Genomic DNA, 23,293 nt, shown 5'->3' on the forward strand with positions numbered 1-23,293 from the left:
AAATGGTTACTCCTGAAGAAAACTTTGATAAAGGTGTTGAGCTACGTCTATCGGGCAACGAGTCGTTTAAAAGCAAAGACTTCAAACAAGGTAAAACAAAAAATATATTTATTTTTTGTAATGTAATAGACAAGGGAATGAACCGCTTCGTTTTGTCGTGATTAGCTTTGAAGCATTACTATGAAGCGTTATTGTATTTAAAAGCGGTACATGGCAGAAATCCTGACGTGGAGTTCAAAAGTAAATGTGACGAACAACTGGTGATGATCTACAACAACATGTGCGCTGTCTTTGCGAAAGAAGATCGTTGGGATCGAGTGTTATACTATGCTTCGCAAGCTATTGAGCTTGATAAGAATAATACAAAATCAAAATTCAGAATGGGTCAAGCACATTTGCGACTGCAAAATACAGATAAAGCGAAAGAGCTACTGGAAGAAGTTTTGAAAGAAAACCCAGACGGTACATAGTATGATTAGACTGACATGTGCATGTGCTTGTTTTGTATTAAGCTTTTTCGTACGTTCGAAATAGATGCTCTTGTAAAACAAGAATTAAACAAAGTACAGACAGCAAATAAGCAAATGGAAGAAAAAGAAAAATTGATCTATAGAACGATGATGTCTAAGCTTGCACAAGGAAAGTAGTAGAGGGGAGAATCACTTTATTGCATATTGTAGAAAAAAGGAAACATACTTGATCTTATCTGTTCGAATCACTCTCAAATCTCTATCAAAGCCATGATCATGATAAACACTACAAATCCTGTGATAATGGACGCTACTGCGTACCCTAGCCAACCATGGCCAACCCAGTACTGCCTTCTTACAATTTGCCGCTGATTTCTGAAATAAGTGAATAATGAGAAAATAAAGCAAGTAAATCCCAGAGCAACGAAAATATAGGCAATTATCTTTGTATTCAAATTTGCTGGTTCCTTGTTTGTCCATGGAAAAGTATTGGAAGGCGCAAAATTCTTAGTTGATACATCTAACAATGTGATAAATCCTAATCATCTTGGTCAGGTACAAATCCCACTATTTAATATCAACACAGGACCATATGATGGGTAAGTCCTTTCATCTTTGTTTTGCTTACCTATTAAAGCAAGCGTCGTTCCTGTCCTCAACCAAGTTAATAAATTGCGCTCATTTGCGAGATGATCTCTCGGATCAGGTCCGTCCACAAATGTATGTACTGAAAGGTCGAGATATTTGAATAGGCTTGAGCATTTGTCATTGTTACAAACGATGAATTTCTCGGGAGCATGAAGTTCTACATCCATGTTGGACCTATTTTTGTATCCAAACAAAACTGAAAGGTGTAGTAGTGTTCTTTTTTCCTTTTCATTTTTTTTTTTTTTTTTTTTTTTTTCATTGGAAAGAAAGTTTGTGTTCACCTGATTAAAAGATATGACAATTTCTCGCAGAAGCAGCAAAGAAGCTCCTCTTATTGCTTTATTTGTGGTTACGATTTACAAGCATCCTGAGAAATGGATGCGCTTTCTGCATAGAAAAATCAGGAACCGCTGGCAAACATTAGAAGGCAGAAAAGCATAACTTGTGCCCCTTAACTCTTTTTCTTATGTCATCAATTCTACTACCATTGTTGACACCGATAAAAAAAAACTTTTTAAAGTGTGACTATAACAATGAACCTTCAAATTGTGTGATAATCATATTCAATACTGTATATGCTTGTTGTGGTTAAGAGTGAGTGTTCTGAACACTTGATAATTGTAACACGGAGGAATACCAATAAAATCGCCCTTGATTTCAGCACTCGTCAATTTTTTTTTTTCAAGGCAGGTTTGTCATCATCAGCTTAATAAGAGTTGATAAACTACCGGTCAACAAGTGATAAAATGGAAAATGAAGGTAGATGTGAGCACGGTGGTGTAAGATGATGTAATAGAATTGAATGATAAAGAAAATAAGCGGTTACTTAGAAAAACTTAGCAAGCATCAAAAATTATCGAAAGTCATGCTACAGCTTAAAACATGCAAAAATCGAGAAAATTACTGTATTCGAAAGGAGAGGGCAAGCTGCTCAAAAGACGCTAACATGACAATATGAAAACATTCAAAACAAGCACCGTGAATTAACTGGAGAAATTGCCAACAACGTAAAATAGAGAAATCAAGGCGTCCAATTACCCAGCTGACAGCAGAATTGAAGCTTAATTTTTTATGGTATGTTAAGACGACAAGACACTTATTTTGCACAGTGCGCCATAATAACAAATGTAATAGTGCCCTGAAGCCTACTTCAGATAAGCATAGCATAGCAGTAATGATTAGCCTTGCAATTTATTTTATTTTATTTTTTGAGTAGACCTTTAGATGAATGTTGGGGAAGGTGCTGTCCTAATGCGCGTTCATCGGTATTGTGAGTGTTCTACCTGTCGAGTGCAAAAATTGGGAGGCGACTAATTATTGTGATGAACTGTACAGCATATTAATGTATATACCTTATTTTACGTGATATAATCAAAGTAGGATGCGGAGAAGACTAATCAAACGATTACGAAATAGTTTGTGTCCATAAATATCAAGATATCATTGATACACTTATAGATGAAACATATATGGGTTAAAAAGCACCGAGATGTTCATCCTAGAATGTTCACAAAATGATCCATAAAAACCAATCAAAATGCACCGCAAGTGTAATCACGCAACCTTTACATATCTAGACACAATTCACGATACACTATATATTTCCTTTTAGCGGAGGGGAAGGGCCCAAGCTTTAGATGTATCGTATATAGCGAAATGAGTCGGTTAAGGTCGTTATTGACATCAGTATAGCATTACTTATCAGTAAACAGATAATACGAGGCTGTATTTTATACAGAAAGACGTCGAGTAATTTATTTTAATAATCATTATACTAAATACAAAATTAGTTGAGCTGCAATCGGTTGGGCAGTAGAGAGGGATCTTTTTCTATCACTAGGGCACGAAGCCATTTCACTTCTTTTTCAAGTTCTACCACTCTTTTCTCAAGTGTCTCTGCTTTCAATGTCATTTCTCTGGCTGTTCTTTCTAAAGCTTGCTCTCGTAGCTTTTTTTTCATACGAAACCTTGCTGATGCGGCCGTATTCCGTCTTCTTTTATCTTCTTCAATTGCTTCTTTATCTTCTTCTGTTAGTCTATCTTTAACAAGCGTCTTCCTTTTTTTATTGCTGAGATTTGTGGGCACCGAAGTAGCAAGCTGGCGAGGGGATGATAAAGAGGACGTTGAGGGGGATGACAAATTATACGTGTTATTCGGGCCATTTGCACTCAATGGAGATAAAGGCTGGCTCAACACCACATTATTTGCTGTTTTCTGTGGCGTTGGAGCAGGTGCTAAACGCGGTAAAGGGTTTTGTTGTTTGTGTAAATGGAATTGTGATTGTGGTTGTGATTGTGGCTGTTGTAATGGTGTAGCACTCGACTGAGGACGGGAACTCTCTTGAATAGGGGTTTCTTGAAAAAAGAAATTGGTAGTATTGCTGTTAATACTTCCGTAAGAATTGATAAGAGTGTTGCTATTCAAATTATTGTTTGCTTGTGTATTGGTAGTGTCGAGTTCGTGATAGCCAGAAAAGCTAGCAAACAGATTAGGTTGCTCTGAAATACTTTTATACGGATCATTGTGAACGGCTGTATTCTGATTTGTATCGAACGTAAACTGCGCATTCGCCCATAATGCAAGCTCTTCGTTCAAAGCTTCTTCAGATAGAGGGACAGGGCTGTCATCTGTAAGTAGATTTAAAGAGGAAATGTAGGACATGACCAGAAAGTAGGAGGGAAGAAAAACTGAAGAGATAGCAAGGAAATTATTAGAATTTTTTTATTTTTTTTCAACCCTCTTTATAAATCAGTAAGACATTCTGTATCAGTAAGTTGCAAAATTGCGGCTCGCGAAACTGAGTAAATGGCCCAAACATTTACAACCGTTAGACGAACAACAGGCGATAACAAGCATAATTTGTTCAATTATAAGCTTTAAAGTTATTCTAAAATAAATGAAAATGCAAATATCTGGCACAATTGATGGATCTGTATAACTTCTAGCAAGGAGTTTACGTATATAAAGAGAATTCGGATTGTTGATTATAAAGACTCGACGAAATCAGTCTGACTTTCATACCGAACAGATCAACGGTATCCCGAACAAGGCACGTGATTACAATAAATAATTAAATTTATATTATTATTACGATAATTTCCAGAAAACAACAAGCCCGATTGGCCTAATTGGATAAGGCATCCGTCTTCTAAACGGAAGATTAGGGGTTCGACCCCCCTATCGGGTAATTTTTAAAAGTTTTTGTTTTCGCGGTGCGCGTAGTTTTATGCCGTTGAAAGTAGAAGATATCATCGCGAACAAAAGTAGTACCTACCCTCGCTGCTCCCCTTGATGGAGGTGTAGATGGTACTGCTGCTTCTAAATATGCCCCTATAGAGATTCGATCATCAATGGATGTCGACAGCATTTCTACGAGTGAACCTGGAACCATCTTACGTCGCTCATCCACTACCGCTATGTCTACCGAATCGCCTGTTACTAGATCTGTTAAATGTAATTCTGATCGTTTAAAGCACACCTCTCCTAGCCGTCAAGATTTTACCACCACCAACACAACAACCTCGAACACCCGTAAGGGTAATGAGTAAAAAACCAGTGCGCGTCGCATCCTTAAATGCCCGTACTATTTTCAAGGATGCTAATAAAAACACTCAAAGAGTATTTTTATCATATCTCAAATCCTCATCCCTCTCTTTAGATATTTTATGTTTACAGGAAGTTTCAGCCTTCTATCTTCAAGATCATCTTAAGAACAACAACATAACTACTTTCAATCTTATTTATTTCCACATTGTTCGGTGCTTTTCACCAAACATTGTGCTATCATATGTTTAAACAAGAACCTCACAATTCATGATGCTACCGTTTCTTTAGATGAACGGTGTATCAGGGCTACGATATATAATCAAGTATTACAACAAATCGAATGCTCTATACTCAACATTTATGGTCCTGCACAATCCGCAGACAGACTGCCCTTTCTAGAACAGTTTCTGTCCTCCCATTTTGCCACCTCTGTGCCTGTTGAATCACCTTCTATTTTACTTGGCGATTTCAATCTATCTCTGCTGAAGCTTATTGATCGATGTGATGATCCTCGGTTCATCTCTTGGCATCAATGGCTTATAGATAATTTTGACAATTGCTTTTCGGACAGTAAACCAACATTCCACCGTGGCAGCCATACCTCTACCATCGACTACATTTTTTGCAACAAGGCTCACCAGCCTCGTATTTCCAATCCTCAGCAAACCTACTTACCTTCTTCTTGGACAGTCCATCAATTATTGCAAATTGATCTGATTTCGAAAAGGGACGATCTTGGCCCCGGCTTTTGGCGCTTCAACACTTCCTTCTTGTGAAATGATACTTTTGTTACACTATTGACAGATATTATCAACTCATTTTTCGTGTCGATTGAATCACTTAATGACACAGCTGCACAGACAAAATGGGAAAGTCTGAAGCGCGCTTTAAAAGATACCTGTCAAAGCTTCTCTCATAGTTTTAAAAAGAGACGAAGCAGGAATCTTCATCAAATACAACAGGAGCTTCAGCACTTGCTTGCGGATAGTCACCCACAAAATGCCACACGCCAACAAATACTAATCCAACAATTGAATGCTACCTTGGAGAAGGAGGCCAAGGATGAAATGGAAAAAGTATCACTTAGATCCGCTACCCGGTGGCACGAAAAAGGGGAAAGAAATACAAAATATTTCTATCGGGCCATTAAGTTACGACAAATGCAGCAGACCATTCATGCATTACGGTGCAGTGTTACTGGCCGGTTGCTGAAAAGTACTCCCGCGCTCTTGCAGGAATCTCACCGATTTTATAGTTATTTGTATTCACCTGAGGAAATTGACCTAGCTGCAGTTGACTCCCTTCTGGCAAATATTCCAGACGATGTGAAATTATCTGAACAAACTTCTAGTACAATGGGGGCTGATTTTACAGCCGCTGACTTGCTTGATGTCGTTAAACACACTCCTAATGCTAAAAGCCCAGGATTAAACGGGTTGCCCTTTGAAGTATACAAGTTCTTATTCACTAAGTTCCCTAAGGCTCTTATTTTTGATGGTGTTAAACGATGCACTACATGGCAATATACCTGTGTCGTGGAAGCAAACTAGAATGGTACTGCTTTTCAAGAAAGGTGACCCCACATTATTTAAGCAACTGGCGACCCTTGCCACTCATCAATTCGGATGCCAAGCTGTTCACAAAGTTACTTGCCAATCGCTTCAACACCGTTCTACCAAGTTTAATCAACCCATATCAGACAGGCTTTATGCCACATCGCTTGATTTCTGATAACGGTTGGGTCAACCTGACGATTATGGACAACTTTCGAAGAAGTACTGATCCTCGTGCTGCTACTGCAGTGGCCGTAATGCTTGATTAAAAAAAAAAAGGGTATGATCGTGTCCACTCTCAATATTTTCGCTTGGTATTGTTACACTTCGGTTTCCCCACACATTTGATTTCCGCTTTATCGTCCCTATTCTTCTCAACCGCAATTTTCGCCTCCATCAATTGGTTTTTTAGGAAGGCCTTTGTTGCAAGGTCGCGGCTTACGTCAAGGTGATCCTATCTCCCTTCTTCAATTTAATGTTCGAACCTTTTCTCCGTACTCTTTTAGTCTCTCCCTTACAAGGTGTATCACTGTTTCCTCTTAAATCAAAGGAAATTTCCATTGCTAAAACCCCCGTTATTAAGCACCCGGAAACAGGGGAGGATGTTAGTCCTATTCAGTGGCATTGCTCGCCTGTATTCAAATTACTTAGTTATGCTGATGATTTGGAGGTCTTCTTGTCCTCTCCCGAAGAGTGGCCTATTTTGGGGCATATATTGACACTGTATGGCGCAGCAAGTAATGCAAAGGTGAATATGAAGAAGACCGATATTGTCTCGCTGTCTGGGGAAAGCTGCCCCTCCTGGGTTACCATTGCCCAATCGGAAGGCATCAAATACCACACCAAACATAGTGCTTCGGTTGTTCGCCATTTGGGCTATCCACTTTACTCGTCACCCAAACAATTGAAATCGTACCTTAATCGTATCACACATGTCATTCAGCTCCATTGCACTAAGTTGAAGGAGCGCGGTCTCTCAGTCCGAGGCTTGTCCTTAGGGGCTAATTCACAAATTCTGAGCAAAATTTGGCATTTGTTACGAGTAGTTCCGGTTCCAAAATACTGGCTGAATGACATCCGTACTGTCGTTCGTAAGTTTATTCTATCATTCCGTCCAGCTCCTTCCTGGAGGTCCATATGTTTACACAAGCATCTTGGCGGCTTAGGTATTATTGACATCCATCAGCAACATTTAGCCCTTCAGCTTATCTTTGTTCAGCGTATACTTCGACCAAAAACCGCCAGTGACTTTGTTACACCCTTACGTTTTGCTCTTGCGTCTGCCAATCCACCTACAATCCGCTGATCACTATGACACTAACCAAATCCCATTGAATGGCGCCCTCAATTCAAAAAGTTCATGCCTCAAGGTTTATTACAGCATGTCCCACCGCCTCACATGCGATTCACGAGTGCCTCTCAACGGTCCTCTCAGAGAGTTACCATTGATGTATTTCACTGGGCTCCTATATGCAACCACTGGAGGATCCAAATCAGTGCTACTAAGGCACTCTCGTTCATCAAACTGACTCCAGGTATCTTACGGCAGTATTGGTCACAGCGGTACCTGAAAGAGAAGCTGGCAAGTCCGTCCGCTACGCTTGGCATCCCACAGATTCCTTATCTTTGCCCATCTGGTTTTTGTCATCCTAGTGTTTGGAAAGTTTTTTGGTCTTTGCGTTTGCCTCATAAAGTCGTTACATGTTGATGGCGGTTGTTACGTGATTCTCTAAGCACTCAGTCATCTTTACATCGTCTCCGTTCTCGGCTTTGACCTTCGCCTACATGTAAATTATGTCCAGCCTCCATTGAGGATGACTTTCACTTCGTGGTTGGCTGCCCTATGAAATGGTCTTTTTGGTCAGCCGCTTTGTCTCAGCTCTCTCTCTCTCATGTCTTACGGTCTCCTGCAAACGTATGGCATGTTTTGCTCAATCTGAAACTACGAAATGATAATACTTTTACAGAGAACTATACACTAGAATTAGTAGGCAACATATTGGAGACTCTATGGAAATATCACTGGTACATGATCATTAATGTCGAATCCTAGTCTACTGACAACGCTTTACAACGGTTTCAGTCCTCGGTTACCCATAAGATCTCTCTACAAAGTGGAGAGTCTCTATCCCAGCAAGTTACAGGCTAGCTGTCTTGCTGAAACTTTATATGCCATATGTGTACTAGTTCACCTTAATGTTTCCTTTCTCACATTTAAATACTTAACTATCTACCTACTGCCCTTTTGAATTCATATCAAATAATAAAATTGTAACCTGAATTTAAGCAAAAAAAAAAAAAAAAAAAAAACCAAAAAAAACCAAATGTATTTGAAATTATTCCCCCAGACTTCTGTTATCCCTGTACCTTGTATGCATATTCCCTCGACAATGGACGTGGCCTGTTTGCCGTTATTTACTGAGGATGTTTTACATTTTGTTGGTTGCTCTCGTTAATGGCTTTTCCCCTCTGGGTTCAGACGATTTCTCCTGTTCTACTATAATTAGCATTTCCTATAATTGTATCCCATGTGTCGTATTTGTGGTATGAAGGTGAAGATTTTGCATGACTATAGGGAGTGATTCACTACGCCTCACCAATTTTAACATGAAACTTTGATCACAGATATGAGCAATGTTTATAGCTTCCTTCCCGTTTGGTAAGCGGTGCGTTCAATTGCGTCCAATATGTAATGACTAACATAATAAGCGGCTATCCATTAGAGAGGTTTCATCTCTAATTGTATATAAACATAATTCACATCCGTAATCACTACATTATCAGTGTTTTTATCTGTTCTTTTTCTAAAACTACCTTACGTATTGTTATAATGAATTTTTCAGTGAGTGTTTATCCACCTGTCTTGCTAGAACAAGTTATATTCAGGAACGTTGCTAACACCAGTATTTAGTTTACTCCTGTTTTATTTGGTCTTAATAATCTCCACTCACAGCCAAGTCATTACATGATGGATCAAGATAATCTTCATCATAGTATATTTTATCTATGTTAACAAAGACTATATGACGCTTAGGTTTATAGTTTGATATATTACTTCGTACCGCGTAATCATTCAACAAGCAGAAGGTAATCGTTCTCGGTACGATTCCTCGTCTGGAATAAAGCATGGTTGAAGATTAAAAGCTCATTCACTCTCCATTAATAAAACTGCTGTTCACGCAATCAAGAGCACCACGTACGAGTATATCTTTCTAACTAGCATTTATTATCATCTCCATACTGGTGGCCGATAGAGGTCGGATTATGGATGCAACTGCATTATCGCTCAGGATCTGCCAGGATAACACATTGCAAATCAATCTGCTCTGGAATAGACGAATAACTATGAACTTGAAGGGAGGGCCTAGTCTCTTAAGGACTTACAGAGTGACACGTTCTGACCTCTAATTCATATAACAATCTGAGAAACAATCCAGATTTACTGCCTTTACCAGTTATAGTGTACTGGAACAAATAAGATTTCATCAGGCACACTTCAACTTTACTGGTAATCTAGATATATCTCAGTGGCGTTGTACAATTATTAACTGGAACAATATTACTCGGTTGTCACTACTACTTTCTCAATACTATAAGTTCAGTTCTACCTAGCATTCGTATGAAAGACCATTCAATTTCTAAACCAAAATAAAATCATCCAAGTAAGTATTGTTCGGTCTCGCAGACTGACTCAGCCCCTACTAAGAACGTTTTGAATTATAACCTCTGATATCTAAGAATATCACACAGAGTATTGTCTGACAATTATACATCAGTAGTAGCTATAGTTCCTGATGTAATTCGTAGATACCATAGACAATAATCTTTTATCAAAAGCAATAATTCTCATTCTCTTTTTTCTCTGGTTGTTTTTGGGAGAAAAGTGAAGAAGTGATTTCAATTTCGTTAAGCTTTTGCGTTTACTAGCTCATGTGTTATTCTTTTTTTTTAATTCCTGATAGTAAAAATCAACGACTACCGCACAATCCATGCAAAGACTATACGTGATCCTCAGTTTTATAACTATATTACAACTAGTAGAATGAAGCTAAACACGTCACCATCTAGGAGTACCGATACTGCTTTAAGGGCTCGACAACGGTAGTCAATGAAAAGAAGCTTCCAAATTTTTTTGAAGTAAAATTTGTGAATAAAATGCATAAGTACAATGAATCTCTAGTGTATGAATCGCAAGTGCTTTAAATCTGTTTGTTGTTCTCCGTTTATTTAGTTTTTTTTTTTTTTTTTTTTTTTTTTTTTTTTTTAAAGAGAATTTAAATTGTAGGGGATACATTAAAATTGAACAGAAGAAACGATAAGAAAAATGCGAACAAAGAAGGGGAAAAACTACGTTATAGTTGTATTGTTATACCTTTATAGAGCACTTTCAATATGAAAGCCTAACAGAAGTAGCTCAAAGAAATAATTAAGCGCAGACAATATACAAATTATTGGAATTGCTTGCTATTGTCGTGCTATATAACGACCAATGATCATATAAAAAGAGCGTAAGTGCTAAAGAGAAAGGAATCATCTTTTAACTTCCCTATAAAACTTAGTGTTTATTTTAAGAGCACTCTTGTTCTATTGTTATCTCGGTATATGACCCCATAATATATGAAACGAGTAGCGTTGTGTCGTGTGACACAGATGATATCCAGTCATATCATAGTATTGTAACTAGTATAAAGCTGCTCGATATTCGAATCAGAATGCAGGGCACTTCTTCCTCTTCCTTTTAAAAATAAAAAATATAGACTGTAAAGTAAATCATAAATTCAGGACACGACAGTTGTACTTTCTTTAAACATTCAAACGACAGTTTAAAAAAAGTTTCCAAAAAAAACCCCCAAAATGTAAAATAGTACCCGATAGGGGGGTCGAACCCCTAATCTTCCGTTTAGAAGACGGATGCCTTATCCAATTAGGCCAATCGGGCTTGTTGTTTTGTCACGGAGCGTGGAATAATGAAAAATTACATCTGCAATATCGGAGATCGAACCGGAGGAGGAGTATGCTGGACCGGACAATCGTCAAGTCATGCTCATCCTCTGGTAAATTCTTATTGGAAGCGGAAATTGAATGATACTTCGTTCCTGAACTCAGATTGTTGATCTGGTATAAAAGAATAATTAATTCTTTTTGACAGTTAGAAAGGCTTTTCAGACAGAATAGATTTGATCTTTGATTTTGATTTTGAATAAATAGACCACCTAAAGTTTAGTTTTGATATTATATTTATTTTAGCTAGTCTTATTATTTGTTATTTGAGAAACCCTGATTGAAATTGAATAGATGTCGTATTTGAGGCACGATGGCAATATTATATGAGTAAATTACTCAAAACGTCTAACGAAATGTAAAATAAAACTTGATCTCAGATATGAGTACTGCTCATATCTTCGTTCCCGTTTGGTAAGCGGTGTGTTCGATTGCATACATTTGAACCTTAGATCAAATGTATAACAAATAAAGATAAGATAAGAAAAGAATATGGATTAAGGATAATTCTTATGTGAGATTAGCTACCTCACATAAGACTTGAACAGGTTATCTTTATGAAATATATTTTACTTAGGTTATCTATGGCTATATGACATTCAGGTATATAGCAGGATTGGTATATGTACTCGTAGGATATATTGATTCAACAACCAAAACATAGTAGGTCACGGTACTGCTCCCTGTTCTGGAAATAAAGTATGGTTGGAGATAAAAAAGGCTCAATCACTCTTTATTAACACAATAACTGTTCACGCAATCAAAAGAACACCACGCACGAATATCTCTTCCTAGCCAACATCTATAATCATTCCCACAGTATCTGAGCTACACAACTGGTGGCCGACAGATATTGGATTATAGATGTAGCTGCATGATCACCCTGGATCTGCCAGGATAGCACATTACAAATCAATCCGCTCTGGGATGGACGAGTAATTATCCACCTAAAGGGAAGACCTATTCTTTTACGGAAACCTCTGATTCACTGAGTATTATTTGACCATAATACATCAGTGTCAGCTATAGATCCCGATACAATCATTTCGTAGACAGCAAACACAATAAGTCTTTATTAATAGCAGTAATTTTAGTTTTCTTTTCTTTTTCTTTAGTTTGTTTTTGAAAGAGAAATAAAGACGGTGGTTTGATTTCGTTAAGCTTTCGTGTTTATTTTCTCTTGTGTTATTCTTTACCTTTTACTTCATAATTAAAACTAGCGAATACCACAATAGAAACTGATTGAAACAACTGATTGATTGAAAAGACTCTCAATAATTTTAATAAGACAACTCTTGGAAGAAAATACCAGTCTCGGCTATTAGAATTCAAGCGTAAAACTACTATATCTATATCATCAATTCACGAACTAGCACCGCAAACGTATCAGTTTTGCTGATTGCAAAATTAAATCTTACCAATTTCAAAAGATTAGTACATTTCATTCGCTGCATTCCTTTGGATCGGAGTCTGTGCAGAATGGATACTGAATTCTAGGATAAATACACTCCATATAAATATAATTGAAGCGCTTGTTCCTGGCATTTACTTACTCCATAAAAATCGACTGTTATAAGTTTGCCTATTGAACCTTTATCCGAAACTACGATATACGCATATATATAAGTAAATGTTGCTCTGCTATAACTGCGTATTGTGATTCACAGAATAGCTATTGAAAGTGGAGAACTAGAGGAAAGAGGGAATCAGTTCATCAGAGTACCCAAAATGTGAAATAAACCATCTTTTTGCGAACCCAATAATTGCAATAGTAGTTCAACCTGAGCTTGATTATTCAAGTTGTTAAAAGTTTTTGGAATAATATATAACTATTCACGAATAAACTTCCCATTTTCATAAGTAAAATAGATACTATAAAAATCAAATGAGCAATCATTTTTTTGGGGACATAATTTATTTATTATTCGAATAGTGTAAATCTTATCAATTTGGATTATAGTGGACTAAGTTAAGTAGCGAGACTATAAAAAGATATTGAATTGTCTTTATTTCGAGTTAATGTTTGGGTCTCTTTTATATCTTTTGGAATAAGTAATTTGTTTTTGAGAAAGGCATGTCTGAGACTTTGTAAATAATTATGGGCAGATAGGAAAATACATGTAATGTTGTTTAGGTGAATAGTTACATATATTTGACCTAGGTAATTATAGAGGACATCACAAATAGTAATATAAATCGTATCGTCGTATAAAGCGGAAATTTCAGATTGTTTTCTCTACATATTCTTTTGTCCATTTGAAAACGAAAATAGGGGACTGTGTCAGGGTTGAGGACGCTCGTTGTTCTATAATATTGATACTGTAGTTTCCGGCGCTGTAGCTGAAAAAAACCATAAAAGCAGTTAGTGAAGTTACTTTCGTTTCTCTCGTATCCGAAAATATAGGCAACGAAAAACTTAAGCCTAAACACCCATCTCGTTTGTGACAATATCAACAGCAGTAGATTTGCGGTGTCTTTCATTTGCATATATAACTTTTTATACCTTAGTGATTTCTGTGAGTGGTATCATAAAGCCATCTAGAGGGTTAAAAAATGATACTGTGTAATGACTGTAAGCTGTGGCAGAGATAGAGAAGGACAAATTAGACAGAACAAGACTGTGGGGTTGGTGTTATCAACACCTCCGAAAGATTTGTTACAACGGACAGAAAGATAGTACTTAATATGATAACGTTTAATAAACAGATGTACAGAAAAAAAAATGTGGAGGCAAGATACAAAAAAAAACACTGAAGTGCATTGACTTCAGATATGGATCATATTTATATCTAGAGAGGTGAAACCTCTCTAATGATGTTATTCGTGTCATAACATACTGTATGTAGTTTTTGTATTAAAGGTAGATACATCTCACATTTCAAGATGTTATTGATATATATTTGTTAGAAACAAGTAGTCAAGAATATTTGCGAACTTCGATGAACCTACCAGAGCTTTGCAACTTGAAGGTAGTCAGTCAATTTCTATACATTCCAGAACTGCTGCCAAAGAAATTGCTATCAATCGTTGATTTAAAAGTTTGCTCGAATAGCTAACAAATTGGGTAAAGACAACAACAGATATGGTATTGTTCAAAAGACTTCTTACCGGATATACGTACCATAATTCTGCATCAATGAAATTTGATAATAACACCAATTGCAACCATACTCTAATTGACGTGTAGCAGCGAGCAGAAGCAAATATGTCACATGTGAGACAAACCATACTTTTTTTTTTCTTTCTTGGGAACGCGCACATTCGATAGTGGAATCTGATCAAGAAAAGGTTACAGATAATGATTGTCACATCTAATATATCAGTCTTCATCAAAATCAACCAAATTAAACGAAAACAGCGATAAGAAGAGAAAAAGTTCGCGTTCGAGATCGTATTCAAAACCACGCTCAAAATGTGGAGACAGCAACCAGCTCTCACTCCATTCGAAGCTAAATGCGTGGTCAATATGATGACAAGGTAGTCAACTGATTCAAGGAAGCGATCAAGGTATCCACCTTTCTCTAAACGGTATGCTGAATCGAAACGACAAAATAGCAATAACAGTTCTTGCACACTGTCACGTTCCGACCTCTAATACAACCTGAGAAACAATCCAGATTTACTGCCTTTACCAGTTATAGTGTACTGGAACAAATAAGATTCCAGGCACACTGGGACAAATAAGATTTCATCAGGCATCACTTCAAACTTACTGGTAATCTAGATATATCTCAGTAGCGTTGTACAATTATTAACAGGAACGATATTGCTCGGTTGTCACTACTACTTTCTCAATACTATAAGCTCAGTTCTACCTAGCATTCGTATAAAAGACCATTCAATTTCTAAACTAAAATAAAAATCATCCAAGAAGTACTGTTTGGTCTCGCAGACTCACTCAATCTCTACATTTAATCTTATGAAATTATAACTTCTGATATCCAAGAATATCACACACACCGCAAATCGGAAGTGTTCACACGGCAACTTCAGAACCAAGAATTGCCCACAATCACAGCTGTTTATCATACGTAATTTAGCAAAGCCGAAAGAAAGTAACAATAGTAGATCTACTTAGTGGCTCCCATGGCGCACTTTTTTCCAGACCGCTCCAGGTATTCAGCAGAGCGCTGCCATCATTCTTCAAAGAGGTTGATTGAGAGAACTACCTATCAATATCCTTCACCATTATTGTACAATGGTAATTTTTGGGGTCTTATCAAGAAGTCACTTAATTTATTGAGCCACTTTTTTAATTGTAAACACTATGATCAAAATAAATACATTATATGATATATTGTCGAATAAATTTGTTACCGTTTTCGACCGAGCATTTATCATTTTTTTAAAAGAGAATGCGGGTTATAAACGGCAGAAAAGGACACAAAGAAAGCGGTAAAATCACTTTGTTCATTCTCTTCCTCACCCAGTCGAGGATGAGTTTCTATCTGTATGTCTGTAAATCGCTGTTTTGAAAGGAGTTGTTTGAAATCATCAATACCTGACAGGTATTTAACTGAATTTGTTGATTGTCGATAATATCTAACGGAGCGGTCTGCACATACATGGCCTCCAACTAGAAGCCCGCCTGGCTGCAATAACTCAGTTGTCTGATAAATGCATTTTTCAATGTCTTCACTGGAATTAAATAGGTGGAACACACTTCCCGCATGAATGATTTTCACTTTCTTATATAATGGATGCTGATCGTCAATGTCGAACAGATTTTCTGTGAGGAATCGAATCGGGCACGTGTGCGTGTTGTCTCTGAAAAGAGAGTAACCACAATCGATGTAGCATTGTTGCATCTCCAAACCAATTAGACATTCTTTCGGGTAGCCATCAATGAATAACTGACGCAGATCAGTACCTTATTTTTCGTTGTAATGTTAATATAAAACAATTTTTCCATATTTAGAATTAAAAATGTCCAAAATTTTCATTTACCTGTACAGCAACCAATATCCAGAAAATAAGGTTTTTCATTTTTGAGTGCTTGTCCCAGCTTTAATATCTTTTCATAAAAAAATCTATCTTTTATTCTAGGATAAGCAAACTTAAATCTCTCAATACAACGGTAGTTGATTTCTCCCTTCTAATAAGTTGTTAAAAAGCTTCGTTAATAATATGCTTGACATGCTTGAATCTATTGATTCAAATTTACTTCCAAAAGATCTTGTTGAATCTGAATCAGATGTCTTTTGAGATCTCTAGAATCATTACAGTGTGCGTAAGATTTGTAAAGATTGTAGACGGTTGTGCATATTTCTAAATTATTCTCTGTCATCAATAACCTCAATTCGCTTGTAATTGCAGGGTATATTTATATCTTGTTAATGCTGTCGTGCTTAATGGCGTAAGACTTTGAATAAAAATCGTAACGTTACTATGTTACACAGTCGCACAGAGAGGCAAAAAGACAAAGGTTCACAAAGGATAATGCTAATGGACAATGATAAAGAAAGACAATGTTTTAAAAGAAGAGGCTGTTTCGCTTTTTGCGAATAATATACCCTTTTTCTGGTTTTTTTTTGTTATGCTCGGGGAAACCAATAAAGGAATGATACACAATTACATTTGAGAGTTTCTTAACTTTTCTTTTGAGACATTTTTGTAAAGTGTTTTAATCTACTTTGCTTTTTTTTTTTTTTTTTTTTTTTTTTTTTTTTTTTTTTTTTAGGAAGGCCTGAAATAGTATCATCAGCAACCTCCTCCATACCTGTTTCAACAAAAAAGTTTTGCCATCACTATGAATTTACATGTCTCTTCTATTAGATCCTAACTTAGTCGACTTTTCTTCCTGTGCTTGATTTGAGGAACATATAGGATATGTAATTATTGATAGCACAAAAGTGTTTTCTAACAACAACTGGCTGTCAGAATTTAAAGCATTTAAGACAGCAACAATAAAACCCAAGAGCTGATTCTGTCAGTAAAGTTATATAATACTTTTCTCCAAACATCAAGAAAAAGTCGCATCACTAAAGCCGTTTTCAATGAGTCGCTGTCAAAGAAACAATGGCACTTAGGCAATGAGCATCCGCCGAGCTATTGCGCCAATCGTTAACGCATCATTCATTTGGCACGGTTTTTCTAGTTATCCTAATTATCTGATAGCTTTTGCTTTTGGGAACGAATATCCCCCTACTTCTATAAACACAACTTGTTTGGATTCACATTAGTAACTATTGATAATTGTTATACATTCAAGCTGATCAAATATATTGTTAATTTGAGGTTTGCTACGTGCCTGTACAGAAACGTCGCTGAAGAATGCATTCACTACCATATCACACTCGCTTGATAAGGTTATATGACAGTATGAGCTAACATTGCTAGAAGCTATACCTAATTGCTGATCAAATGATTGTTCAGAAGCCCAGTTTCCTACATAAGGAAGAATCCGAATCATACAGATGTGGCCTTACCGATTTTGGGAAAAGACCAAATAAAAATCCAGTAAATATGGTTTTATCGGTTTCACGCATCACTTTATGAGCATCACAGATAGGATTGAAACGAGCACTTACACAATAAACCAATTACAAAGGCCTTACGCTAGACATTTTTGCCATAATCAACGCTTCAGAAATAGCAGCTTATTTGTGTGCCTTACATATGCTCGCTCCAAATGCTCTGAAAATTCTTAAATGCGTATAGCCATATAAAGTACCACATAACATATTCTATTATTACAAGTCTAAACAGTAGAGATTTTACTGGTTATCAAAAGCTAGAAAAATATGGAAGATGAGCATACTCCCAGCAGTTCGGTAAATGTTTTCAATTCGATGATCCAATACGTCATTAATAATTGATTCAAATGAGAATTCTAGCCAACAAAATCTGAATACTAAACGAACTATCGGGTACTTCTATCATATGTATCATTTAATTTAATTTTTTTACTCCCAGTTGACGGTTTGTTCAGCAGTTCAACATAATCAATCTGTTCCCTTCGAATTATGGTGGAAATGGAGGCATTTATAATGATAAAAGCTTCTTGCATAAGTGATTGATAAATTGATGAGCATTTGCCGCATTGATTTTGACACTTGAGAATCCTTGACGTAAAGACTCATTTCTTTCGTTAACTTTTCGGATTGCTATTCAAAATCCTTTCTTGTTACGACGAACTAGGTATCAACCTATGCCAAGAAAAAAATTCACAAGGGATGCTTCTTCTGGTGAATCATCGAAAACACCTGGAAGATCTCTTTATGCATTGTCGTCCAAAAACGGTATTAGTAAACACTCTGAACATATCGTTGCTGGTGATTGTGTTCCTGAAGTAAAGAGCGATGAAGTCCTTAGCGCTCCTGAAGGAACCCCTGATGCAACGGAAGGAGATAGTGATGGTTTCAATGAAGATGAAACAGACGATGATAGAGATTTTGGATCTATACCAATAAGATCACGTCAACGGTTCACTACTTCTGAAAAAAAGGAACTCGAAGATTTTTATCGAACTAACGATAGACCTAACACTAATGAGAAACAGATGTTTGCAGACAGGTTCCGTACAACGCCCGGTCGCATTCAAATTTGGTTCCAAAACAGACGTGCGAAGCAAAAAAAGATGGTCGAGGGATCTAGCACTGAAAAAATTGACAATGGTTATCCAAATGAGGCTGAGATTGGAATGGAGCGAAGAGAAACTTATGATAAACGGCGAGCCAAAGCAGCCAAATCAGCCAGCCCGGGCGAGGGTAGCCATAACACAACGCAACACTATTTAACAAAAAGGCGAAAATCAAATATTGACGTATTAAGAACTAGTCAGGAACAGCCTCACCTGCAAAACCTACATAGCCTTCCCATGATGTCTCCAATGCCGCAATTTTCGTATCTGCAACCATTTGCAAATCCATACAATATGCCTCGAGACAGTATGGTAAGGATGACACCTATTGATCCAATTGATAGAGCTGCATCGGATTTTCCAGGCCATGAATTACCTTCATTCCCTTTGAATCAACAACAGGTTCCCAACGCTGAGATAGGTCCTTCGATGTTTCCTCCACCTTTCCCAACGGATAGATTTGTCGTCACACCTCATCCTGCAATTGTCCGTTTACAGCAGGCATACCCAGATCAAAGACTCCCTATAAACCCGGAAGAAGCGTACGTAGATCCAATTGACACCGAAATAGGGCATAATCTAGGTGAGCATTGTAGGGAAATCAATACGGATGATATTACGCCAAGCCCAGTCAAGAATTCTGAAGCCAAAACTTTAGGTTCAAGTCATAAAGAGCCCCCAGATAAAATTTAGGTATACATATTTTGAAAGCGCTTTTTCCCAACAACACTAGCCTTATTCGTTTTAACAACTTCGGTGTAAAAAATCGAACAGCTTCGAAGGGAAAGGAAAGAATGTGAAGGGTTTCAAATATCAAATCAGAATAAGAACGTCTATCACATTTACTACTTGTAACCGCCACCCTATTGTTACCATTTGTCTGTATCTTTTACAGTTCAGTTTACTTCTTTCTCCTAAGTCACTAAATCCATATCATCTGTTACACTACTTACAAAAAGTATTTATTCTTTTGAATGTAAACCCCGCTTTATACTCGCTTTCCCCACATTTATTGAAATGAGAATGAAGGTGTTCATTAACTGATCTTAATGATGGCTATTTTATGTAATCCAAATTATACGGTTAGGTAAAATGCGCGCTATTCAAGGCATTGCATAGTCTTTCATCTGGAAAAGAAGACAATTTTTAATGCCGGTGATGACTCAGAATGAAGCATGAAACCAATCTCCGGTTACTGCCCTGAACTAACTTTTAGTTTCCTGATTTCTGATTCGTCCCAGTTTGTCAATGGCCATCATTTCAAGCTTTTTTTCTCTTTAGTCGGTCAACTGATTCACTCATACTTGAACAACTATGACAACAGTACTCATTGACAACTACGACAGTTTCACGTATAATGTATATCAATATTTATGCTCTCAAGGAGCTGATGTTGTTGTTTTCAGAAATGACAAGATCACTGTAGAAGAGATCGAGGACCTTACCCCACGCAACATCGTGGTCTCACCAGGGCCAGGTCACCCAGCTTATGACGCTGGAGTTTCGAGAGATGTTATCGCTGCATTTGCAGGAAAAGTTCCTATTTTGGGTATCTGTATGGGTCTACAATGTATGTTCGAAGTGTTTGGTGGTACTGTTTCGTATGCTGGAGAGATTCTTCACGGAAAAGCGTCACCTATAAAGCATGACAGCCGAGGTGTTTTTAAAGGTGTTCCGCAAAACAATATGGTGACTCGATATCATTCATTGGCAGGCATGCCTTCTACTATTCCCGACACTCTTGAGGTGACAGCAACCACTGAGGATGGCGTTATTATGGGCGTTCGACATAGGGACTTTACCGTTGAAGGTGTCCAATTTCATCCTGAAAGCATCTTATGTGACAATGGCCATGTTATGATCAACAATTTTTTGAGTTTACGAGGCGGTACTTGGGAAGAGAATCCTGCCGCTGGTGTTTTACCAAACAAATTGCGTGAAAAATCTTCTTTTGAGTTGAAGAAGGCCTCTAATACGAGTGCAACAACAACGCCAGCAGCCTTAACGAATGATACAGCTTCCACTACGAAAGCAAATGCTACAACAACTAATGTCAGTAATGGCGCACCTTCAATTCTCAATCGTATTTACGCACAGCGTATTAATGATGTTCAAGCAGCTAAAGAAGTGCCTGGACAATCAATGGAAGATTTAAAGAAACTTTTAGACCTTCACGTTGCACCTCCATTACAAGATGTTGTTTCTCGCTTAAGTCAACAAAAGCCGGCATTACTTGCTGAAGTTAAACGTGCCTCTCCGTCCAAAGGCAACATCGACGCAACAGCAAACGCCGCCGAACAAGCACTTCAATATGCAGAAGCTGGTGCTAGCGTCATTTCAGTTTTAACAGAACCAAAATGGTTCCGTGGCACTATTCATGATATGCGCCAAGTACGTGAAGCCGTCAGTCACTTACCTAATCGACCTTGTATTTTGCGAAAGGACTTTATTGTAGACCGTTACCAAATTTTAGAAGGAAGGTTATACGGTGCTGACACCATTTTATTGATTGTGGCTATGTTAAGTGACGATGATTTACACGACCTTTACAATTACGCCAAATCGTTGGGTATGGAGCCTTTAGTCGAAGTGAATAATGCAGAGGAAATGGCACGAGCCAATGCTTTAGGTGCTAAATTGATTGGTGTCAATAATCGAAATCTTCATAGCTTCGATGTCGATATGGAAACTACATCTCGCTTAGTCGAAATGGTTCCCAAAGGGACACTGTTATGTGCCTTATCTGGTATCACTGGTAGAAAAGACGTTGAAGTATATATGAATCAAGGTGTTCATGGAGTTCTTGTTGGTGAAGCACTTATGAAAGCTTGGAACTTGCAAGAATTTGTGAAGGAGTTATTAGGTGTCGAAAAGAAAAACTTGTTACCGAAAGAAAAAAGTAGTATTCAATCACTTGTCAAAATTTGTGGTATCTCATCTGTCGAAGCTGCTGTTGAGGCAGCAACCGCTGGCGCTGATATGATCGGTCTTATCTTTGCTGAAAGATCAAAACGTAAAGTTTCTATTGAAACGGCTAAAACAATTGTGCAGTCCCTACGCAGTCTGAATATATCAAGAAAGTCAACACTATCGATTTCAGACGAAAGCTCATCAGATTGGTTTCAAATCAACCGTCGCTTACTAGAAAACCGATCGAGACTACCTTTAGTTGTTGGTGTTTTTGTAAATCAATCCATCGAGCATATGTCACAGATAGCGTTGGATGTTGGGTTAGATTTAATTCAATTACATGGAACCGAGGCTGTTGAGATAGCGCGCTTCCTACCTGTACCTGTTATTAAGGCTTTCCATATTGACAGTAATACTTTCAATATGAATCAAATGCCCAATATCACACAACCTGGAGGGCATCACTATGTATTGCTAGATGCTAAAGTGCCCAGTCTACCTTCTGACCAACAAGGTGGACAAGGTGTGAAGTTTGACTGGACAATAGCACGGGATATTGTTCAACATCGTCAATGCAAATCTACTAAACATGACTTTCCTATAATTCTTGCTGGCGGATTAGATCCCTCTAATGTTGTCTCTGCCATACAACGAGTCAAACCCTGGATTGTTGATGTCTCCTCTGGTGTCGAAACAGATGGTATCAAAGATCTTTTCAAAATTCGAGAATTTGTACGAGTTGTAAAATCTACCAGCCATTGAAACTGTTTGCATCTATGAATGAAAATGAATAGCTTCTTGACATTTGCGTAGTTCTTTGCCACGTAAAAAGACAATCTGTTTTTCTTTTGTTTTTAAGATAGTATGACTCTTTTATTCTTTTGTAAATTCCACATATACAATAAGGTATTAATCAGCTTCCATTCTACTCTGGCTTTTCATCTTCTTCGATTGGGGGAATAATCTTCTCTTTTACAAGCATATCTTCTAAATCGCCAGATTGGTGCATGTTCAATAAGATGTCGCATCCGCCAACGAACTCACCCTTGACGTATATTTGAGGAATAGTGGGCCAAGAAGAGTATTCTTTAATAGATTCTCTCAATTCAGGATCCTCCAACACGTTGAAAGCTGATACTTTTGAGTTGAAATCAACACCCTGGACTTGTAAAATCTGAACACTGGCACGACTGAACCCACACTTTTTTAAAAAAAAAAATTCCTTTCAGTCAAACATAGTCATACTTTCTTTCAACAAATCAAAAATCAAGTAAGCACTCTTTACCATGGGTGCATCTGGTGTGCCCTTCATAAACAAAACAATATCGTTCGATTTAACGTCCTATATCAATCCAAACGTGCTGTTCAGTAAAATAGGAAAGAAATAACACCAGATATGTAACTATAAGAGTTACATTGAGCTGATACCTTATCCAAACGTTCTTTCATTTCAGTTGTGATCCAACGAGCAAACATAGAGTTTACTGATGATCGTGCAGTAGTTGATCGCAAAGCAGGACGTAAGAAATTTGACTATTTGCATTGATAATAACCATTTATGTAGAAAGAGAGTATTAATAAT

General features: G+C 37.4%; 8 protein-coding genes and 2 non-coding genes across 10 annotated transcripts; 5 read left to right on the forward strand and 5 right to left on the reverse strand.

Moving 5' to 3' along the window:
• Window positions 1-278: 278 nt before the first annotated feature.
• BDF20DRAFT_816987 (uncharacterized protein) lies at window positions 279-647 on the forward strand (the record flags this gene model as incomplete). Its single annotated transcript, XM_053077214.1, has 2 exons — window positions 279-462; window positions 535-647. 2 exons carry the CDS (start codon window positions 279-281, stop codon window positions 645-647), a joined length of 297 nt encoding a protein of 98 aa, XP_052938298.1.
• A 74-nt stretch (window positions 648-721) lies between these two features.
• On the reverse strand, window positions 722-1,285 carry BDF20DRAFT_911592 (uncharacterized protein; the record flags this gene model as incomplete). The annotated part of the gene is made up of 2 exons (XM_053083844.1): window positions 722-1,008; window positions 1,099-1,285. 2 exons carry the CDS (start codon window positions 1,283-1,285, stop codon window positions 722-724), a joined length of 474 nt encoding a protein of 157 aa, XP_052938299.1.
• A 1,619-nt stretch (window positions 1,286-2,904) lies between these two features.
• On the reverse strand, window positions 2,905-3,780 carry BDF20DRAFT_911593 (uncharacterized protein; the record flags this gene model as incomplete). The annotated part of the gene is made up of 1 exon (XM_053083845.1): window positions 2,905-3,780. The coding sequence occupies one exon, from the start codon at window positions 3,778-3,780 to the stop codon at window positions 2,905-2,907; it is 876 nt and encodes a 291-aa protein (XP_052938300.1).
• A 452-nt stretch (window positions 3,781-4,232) lies between these two features.
• On the forward strand, window positions 4,233-4,306 carry BDF20DRAFT_t49. The gene has a single exon. It is a non-coding gene; the product is annotated as a tRNA-Arg (tRNA).
• A 6,456-nt stretch (window positions 4,307-10,762) lies between these two features.
• Window positions 10,763-12,359, forward strand: BDF20DRAFT_986378 (uncharacterized protein). Its single transcript, XM_053085215.1, has 5 exons — window positions 10,763-10,894; window positions 11,094-11,272; window positions 11,514-11,577; window positions 11,600-11,633; window positions 11,797-12,359. Exons 1-5 carry the CDS (start codon window positions 10,836-10,838, stop codon window positions 11,881-11,883), a joined length of 423 nt encoding a protein of 140 aa, XP_052938301.1. The 5' UTR covers window positions 10,763-10,835; the 3' UTR covers window positions 11,884-12,359.
• Window positions 11,084-11,157, reverse strand: BDF20DRAFT_t54. Its single transcript has one exon. It is a non-coding gene; the product is annotated as a tRNA-Arg (tRNA).
• Window positions 12,360-15,429: 3,070 nt separating the features above from the next.
• Window positions 15,430-16,683, reverse strand: BDF20DRAFT_860313 (uncharacterized protein). Its single transcript, XM_053080505.1, has 3 exons — window positions 16,384-16,683; window positions 16,167-16,314; window positions 15,430-16,089 (listed from the first exon to the last, which is right to left on the reverse strand). The coding sequence occupies exons 1-3, from the start codon at window positions 16,504-16,506 to the stop codon at window positions 15,557-15,559; spliced, it is 804 nt and encodes a 267-aa protein (XP_052938302.1). The 5' UTR covers window positions 16,507-16,683; the 3' UTR covers window positions 15,430-15,556.
• Window positions 16,684-18,352: 1,669 nt separating this feature from the next.
• BDF20DRAFT_860317 (uncharacterized protein) lies at window positions 18,353-19,534 on the forward strand. Its single transcript, XM_053080506.1, has 2 exons — window positions 18,353-19,113; window positions 19,204-19,534. Exons 1-2 carry the CDS (start codon window positions 18,370-18,372, stop codon window positions 19,492-19,494), a joined length of 1,035 nt encoding a protein of 344 aa, XP_052938303.1. The 5' UTR covers window positions 18,353-18,369; the 3' UTR covers window positions 19,495-19,534.
• Window positions 19,535-20,115: 581 nt separating this feature from the next.
• BDF20DRAFT_816953 (indole-3-glycerol phosphate synthase-domain-containing protein) lies at window positions 20,116-22,473 on the forward strand (the record flags this gene model as incomplete). The annotated part of the gene is made up of 2 exons (XM_053077208.1): window positions 20,116-20,737; window positions 20,798-22,473. 2 exons carry the CDS (start codon window positions 20,116-20,118, stop codon window positions 22,471-22,473), a joined length of 2,298 nt encoding a protein of 765 aa, XP_052938304.1.
• A 178-nt stretch (window positions 22,474-22,651) lies between these two features.
• BDF20DRAFT_795861 (thioredoxin-like protein) lies at window positions 22,652-23,050 on the reverse strand (the record flags this gene model as incomplete). The annotated part of the gene is made up of 2 exons (XM_053076269.1): window positions 22,652-22,912; window positions 22,997-23,050. Coding segments are annotated over 2 exons (315 nt in total), but the record flags the coding sequence as incomplete, so codon positions are not given.
• Window positions 23,051-23,293: the final 243 nt, after the last annotated feature.

This window comes from Mycotypha africana (genome assembly GCF_025528875.1).
Source record: "Mycotypha africana strain NRRL 2978 chromosome Unknown BDF20scaffold_3, whole genome shotgun sequence".
NCBI lineage: Eukaryota > Fungi > Mucoromycota > Mucoromycetes > Mucorales > Mycotyphaceae > Mycotypha > Mycotypha africana.